Source organism: Tupaia chinensis, unplaced genomic scaffold, assembly GCF_000334495.1.
Source record: "Tupaia chinensis unplaced genomic scaffold, TupChi_1.0 Scaffold000159_1, whole genome shotgun sequence".
Taxonomy (NCBI): Eukaryota; Metazoa; Chordata; class Mammalia; order Scandentia; family Tupaiidae; genus Tupaia; species Tupaia belangeri.
The window spans coordinates 2,539,615-2,545,732 of NW_006159630.1; the positions used below are offsets into that span (position 1 = coordinate 2,539,615).

The window sequence follows — 6,118 nt, forward strand, 5'->3', positions numbered from 1 at the left end:
TTCTGAGGGGGGCCCCCCTCAGCGGGGTGGCCCGTGGCAGCTGCCTGTTTCTGGCCTTCGTGGGTAGCACTGAGAACAGGGCGTGAGGACGAGGAGATGGGGTGAAGACTGCAGACCCCAGGCGCGAGCCAGTCCGTCTCTGCTTGTTTGGCAAAAATAACGGGGGGGGGGGGCAGTCCCCGCGCTTGGCCGTGTGCTCCAGAAGCCTCGTGTGTCCCAGCACCCCTTCTCCCTGGGGGCAGGGGCAGGACATCCAGGCTCATGGACCCCAAGAAGGAAGCACCTTCTGTGTCTACCCTGCAGACGCCCCAAGGCCACCTGTCCCCGAGGAAGGAAGAGGGTGGCCTCCGGGAAAACTCCCTGTGCTGGGAGAGGAAGGCCTGGTACCCTGTGCAGGGGTATGACTGGCCCAGAGGAGAGCCAGGATACTGCCCACCCCATTCCTGGAGCCCCCAGGGAGTAAGGAACCCCAGGATCTTGTCAGCCCTGAGTTTAAACCAGGCTGCAAGGCTCAGGGAGCCACCCCCAAGTTAAAAAGCTAATTTTCCCCAAAGTTTCTGAGACCGGAAGGGAGCTGAGGAGAGCCCTTATGCCAGGGTTGGGGCCCTGGCCCTGTGCTGCCTCCCCAGGCATGTGGCCTGCCTCTCCCAGCCTCGGTTTCCTCATCTGTAAGATGAGAATGATGATGCCCACCCACGCGGCCACACAGGACTGCCGTGGGCTGTTTTCATGTGAACTATTTGTGGAGTCCCCTCACCTGCCACTCAGGGAAGAGTCCACCGCCCTTAGCCTTCAGCAGCATTGACCACAGGCCGCGTGAGCTCTGATGAGACGCCGCCCTGCGTCGGAGTCGGCAAGCCCGTGCCCTCCACGCACCATCTCCTGCGTGTGGGCTGGCGTGAGCCTCTGTGCCTCTTCTGTGAAGCCTACTCCATGCCACTCCACTCTCCCCACAAACAGAACCAACCACGAGACACGTGCAAGCCGTGTGGCGTGTGCCCAGCAGGATGTCCCACAGCTTGGAATCCCTGAGGACTCTGGCCCCCTGGCTGGAGCTTGAGACGCAGGGAAGGAGCCTCCCGCAGCTCCCGGCGCAGAGCCCACGGCGCGAGCAGCCCGCAGCCCCCGCCTCTTAGCTCCGCGCTGCCCTGTCCGGTCGGCACGGAGCATCTTCACATGCTCTTGGGGCGGGGGGCAGTTTTCTGTTACTCATGGGACGGTTGGTGGAACCCCCATTACATCACTGATGTCAGCAGAGTGACTCACTCGCTGCGTTTTGTTTCTCTCTTTAAATACACTCGCCACGCGTCAGGCCCAGGACCGATCGCCACGACCCCACTAGCCACAGCCTAGCCATGCTCCTGGTGCTCATGAATTCTACAGAACGAAGAAGACCACGTCTGACAGGAGCCGGCCAGGGCTTTGCTCAGTCCAAGTGGGGCAGGCCCCCGCTGCACTCGAGGGTGGGCCCGTGAGGATCAGGGGAAGCCCACCCACACTTCCAGCCCACTGGCCTCGGGGCTCTTTGGGGGTGGGGAGGAGAGAGAGCGACAGGGAGCTGGAGTGGGGCCACAGGGAGGAGCTGGGGTGGGCACGTGGCAGCCAACACTCAGAGGAGGAGAGGGCAACTTCAGGCCCTGTGATGACAGAGGTCCGGCAAGCCCACGGACACGCACAGGGTCCAGCTCGGCAGAAGGCCCGGGTCCGCCCCAGGGTCTGAGACAGACCGTGTTTGGGACTCGGCCGTGGGCTCTGATTTAGAAGCCCAAATGGTGTTTGTGAACTTCCTTAAGGAGGCAAACGCCGTGACTTTGACCTTGGCAGGCCTGGGCCACGGGAAGGTGGGCAGAGGGGGCCGGACCGGGCAGGTCAATCCCAGTGTTCCTGGAGCAGTTGGAGAGGCGGCCCCAGGCCCTTCCCCGCAGTGCCTTTCTGAGTTCTGAGCTGCTCTTCCGTCTTTCCATCCCTAGACTTGCCTGGGCATCTGCACGCCTCATCTCTGCTTCCCGGCTTGTGGACGATGCCTCTCTCAGGGCAGTGCCGCAGGCCGGCTCTGGTGGGTTACAGCCCTCCCTCGACCTAGGAGCCAGAACCAGTGTTTCTTGGCCCAGGGGCAGCAGCTGCATGGATGGGTCTGTGGCTGGTGGCTCCATTTAAAGAACCTTTGTCCACACAGGAGCCAGAGGACAAGGGCTGCTTCCCCGTAAAGCCTGGGAGCCAGCTGCCCACCACGAACACCGAGAACCCCAGCCCGTGGAGACAAGCCGCTGCGGGCTTGTGCAGAACACAGCCCAGCTCAGGTCAGCCCTGCGGGGGACAAGGCCCAGTGTGACCCTCACTGAAGCCAGACTGGACCTGTTCCCACACAGAGCCCTTTAAACCTGTCACACAGCTGGCTCACTGGGAATGTCCAGACGGGACTTATTCCAGTTTCCATAGTAACAACCATGTAGTCAGCAGTGCCCAGCCAAGGGGACATGCCACTGGGCAAGCCAGACTCCGCAGGGCAGCCCCCAGAAAGCCCGGGTGGGGCTGTGCCCTGCAACCAGCTCAGCCGTGAGCCTGACTCGGTGGCAGGGGTGCCCAGGGGAATTCTCTGGGCCTGTTCAGGGACAACACCCTGTTCGCAGCCCTGCTCGGCCCAGGGGGTTCCCACGACATCTGTTCGGGTGACGAGCATGCGGTGAGCCTTGACCGGCCCAGGGCAGGATGAGCACCGGGACCACGCTTGCCCCAGGGAGAACAGCAGGGTGCTCGGTTTCAGGGTGGCATGTGTGTACCCTGCAAAGGTCCAGTGAGCAGAGCTGGCCCATGGCCCCCAGGGTCTCACAAACACTACACCCCAGCCTCTGAGCAGCCTGGGGCTCCCTCTCTTCTCCACGGTGTGCCTCACTCTGAAGGCAGGTGAGCGAGAATGTCACTCACCCTGTTTGCTCCCAGTCGGACTGAAGCTGGCACACCCTGTCGGTCCAGGGCAGGCTCAGCTGTGGCATCCCTCTGCTGCCACCCGCCCCAGACTCACACGCAGGGTAGGGGTCTGCTCCTGGCCCTTCATGGCCTGAGCCCTCGTCGTTGGAACCCGCCCTGTCCCAGCAAGGGGACCCTCCACATTCTCACTCCCAAACATCCTAGAGCCAGCCCCTCCTCCGGTCTGATGTGCAGCTGCCCTCCCGGACCCCCGCCACTCACACCTGCGGTGCACAAGACCCCCATGCGTGACCTCGTGGGCGAGGTTCAGACTCTGGCATCTGATACGTCAAAAGTGACAGCTCTTCCTTACCTCCCCTCCCCACCCACAGTCCTCTCTGCCTCTTGGGAGAACCAGGTCTCTGAGCTCCTGGGGCGTGTACCATGTAATTACGCAAGGCGATTTGAAATATGCCCGTCAGTCTTCGAATAGGAAAGAAATCTGCCTCGACAGGTCCGATGCCACCAGCTCTCCTACATCCGAGAGAGCGCTCCATATTCGGAGTCACCAGGGAGGGTGACTTGGTTTTCTGAACTGATGTTTGGATGCTGATCAGGGTGGTGTAGTTGTCAGTGTCCCGGTGGGGTGTGGCAGCTGGCTCCTCAGGGAACGAGCAGGTAGAGGCCCCTCAGCAGGAGGCACACAGGCCCGGGGAAGGGGTTTACTGACAAAGTCCACTGATTCTCGGCCATGAATGAGCGCAGCAGAGAAAGACCCCAGGGGCCCCCGTGCTGCTACCCGGCGTGAGTGGGCGCGTGGTCCAGCTGTTTCAGATCTCACGGTGGAGTATGGCAGTGGGGAAGGGCCAGAAAGTCCTGGGTGGGACATCAGCACTTGGGAGGACTGTAGGCACTTCCTGGACACCCCTACAGGGTGACGCCGAAGTGACTGGAAAGGTGCCCAGAGTAAAGGATGAGGCCTTTCTAAAATACAGACTGAGAGACGGTTGGTGGGACCAAGGACCACGAAGAGGGCGCCTGCCAGCTGCTCACTTTCTCGGTGGGAGAACCGGGGAGGGCGCGGCCTTGTGAGGACAGCCCACCTGCAGTCGCCGACGCTGTCCTATGGGGGGGACCCCCCCTCAGCCTGGCCTGAGGACCATGCAGGCTCAGGACATGCTTTAGGGTGGGCAGGCAGCTTCTGAGTTAGCCCCAGCGGAGCCTGCAGGCTGGGGGAGCTCTGATCCTCCCCGGAAATCACCAGCAGAGGCACCCCTCAGGGATTACAAGGTGGGGGGGCACCATTTCCAACCCTCTGCCTTCACCTTCTGCTCTGCCTGGTCCTGTCGAGGCCGCCAGACTAGAAATGAAGCCCCAGCCCCAGGGAGGGGCCCAGCTCCGAGGTCCCCACGTCTCCACAGCAGCAGGCTGACTCTTGCGCCCCAAGGCAGTGCAGGTGGAAGACTCCCCGGGGCTTGTCCAGCCTCTCTCCAAAACCCAGCACCTCCTGGTTTTCCGTAAAGCCCCAGCGCCTGCTGACTGACATTTAGGCGGGGTTTCCCCTATGCAGGGGCTTTCTGCCTGACTGGGCCACGCGACCGTGAGAACCTGCAGGTCCACAGCGGCCCAAGACGGGGTGGGGGTGTTGGGTATACAGGCAGATAGGGTGAGGACAATTCCTGGGGGGGCGGGGGACAGAGACCCTGGCTCTTCCAGATTTGGCCTGAAATGCACAAGCCGTACTATGGCAGAGGGCGGCTGAGACCCAGACACCTGCTTCGAGGGAGTGGTTGGTCGGGTTGGAGGAGGAGCTGCCCCACGGGTGGGATGGCACCCTAAGTCTGTGAGCTCCCCAAGGCTGCAGCTTCCTCCTCCTCTCCCCACCTCCCCCCGCAGTGGCCATCAACCCCCTCACGGATCCTGCAGATTTGAGAGTCTCATCCCCTCCACCCTCTGGAACAAGTGCGGCTGCCACAGCAGCCCCCAGAGGTCCCTGGCCCTTGAACAGGCTCCAGGGCCTGGAATTCAGCTGCTGCTTCACCGAGCTGGCCTGGTCTCTGCGTCTCTGTGCAGACGCCCCTGCCATCATGGATGTGGGGCCGACCCAGAACTCCAAGGTCTGCCGGCCCCTAGAGTGTGGCCAACCATGGTTTTGATTAAAGGGACACCCGCTTGGTATGCCAGAGAAGGTCATCCTAACCCCGACCTGCCCCAGCCACAGATGGCGCTGAGAGACGGCCCATGCCCAGACAGCCCTGGGACCACCCCATGCCCTTCCAGAAAGTGAGTCCTGCAGTTTTGAGTTGGAGCCTGCCTGGCAGAGGGAGCCTTAGCAGAAAATGAGGCACCTTGCCCTGCCCAGTCCTGGCTGGACCCAGCCTACCCTGACACCTGAGCCGTGGCGGGGTTGAGCCTGCGTCTCGCCAGGAGCTGGTCTGCAGTGGGGGAGCAGGACAGCCCGGGGTGCAGATGGGGGCCTGTGGCACAGGGGGTCTCACATCTACGATAGTCCTGGAAGGGCTGCCTGCCTGTCCACCCCATTTTCTGCCCAAGGGGCTTTGTTGCTGTTTCCTTTGGTTCCATACCCCGCGGGCCTCTTCTCCGCATGTGCGATCCTGCCTGCTGGCCTCACGGGCCTCGGAGCCTCCTCGTGCCTCAGGAAGAAGCTGATGGTGGGAGGAGTCGGAGCAAAGGGGTAGCAGGAGCCCCCATCCCTCCTGGGCCCATGGGTCTAATCATATCAGGTGTGCTCCAGATAAATAGTAATAACTGTGACAGGGAATTTGGGAGAATCTAATTAAAAGGACACGTGCAAGCTGTCGCTCGCCAGGAAGCACGGCTGGACTCCAGAGGCAGACAGCCCTGGAAGGAGGGAGTGAAACCCCACACCCAGCCACCCACCTGCCCAGGCAGCAGCAGGCTCCATCCCCTCCACCCTCACCCAGCCTCACCCACCCTGCCCTACCGCTCTCCAGGCACCACCCGCAGGGGCCCCTCATCTGTCTGTCCCTGTACAATAACGTGGTGTCCTTGGAAAACCTGATCAAACACGCCTTGTGTCCCTAGCCCTCCTCCAGCAGCAAAGACAAGACCATCTCCAGCCTCAAAAGAATACCAGGTCCCTGGGGTGGGTGGGGACTAGGCAAGCAGCTGACTCCACCTCCCACCTGCAGCCAGTCAGAACACGGCGAGAGCGGGGCGGACACGGCGA

General features: G+C 62.1%; 1 protein-coding gene across 2 annotated transcripts in view; it reads left to right on the forward strand.

The window, feature by feature from the left end:
- TBC1D16 (TBC1 domain family member 16) overlaps nucleotides 1-3,439 on the forward strand; it is a 69,167-nt gene extending 65,728 nt beyond the window's left edge. Inside the window, exons 12-13 of one of the 2 annotated variants that reach the window (XM_006145681.3) lie at nucleotides 1,971-2,056; nucleotides 2,177-3,439. In XM_006145681.3, the coding sequence (XP_006145743.1) occupies nucleotides 1,971-2,056; nucleotides 2,177-2,207 (117 nt within the window). In that variant the 3' untranslated portion in view covers nucleotides 2,208-3,439. Of the gene's footprint in view, nucleotides 1-1,970; nucleotides 2,057-2,176 lie in introns of those variants that run through there. The other variant, XM_006145678.3, reaches the window with a different exon arrangement.
- The last annotated feature ends 2,679 nt before the right edge of the window (nucleotides 3,440-6,118 follow it).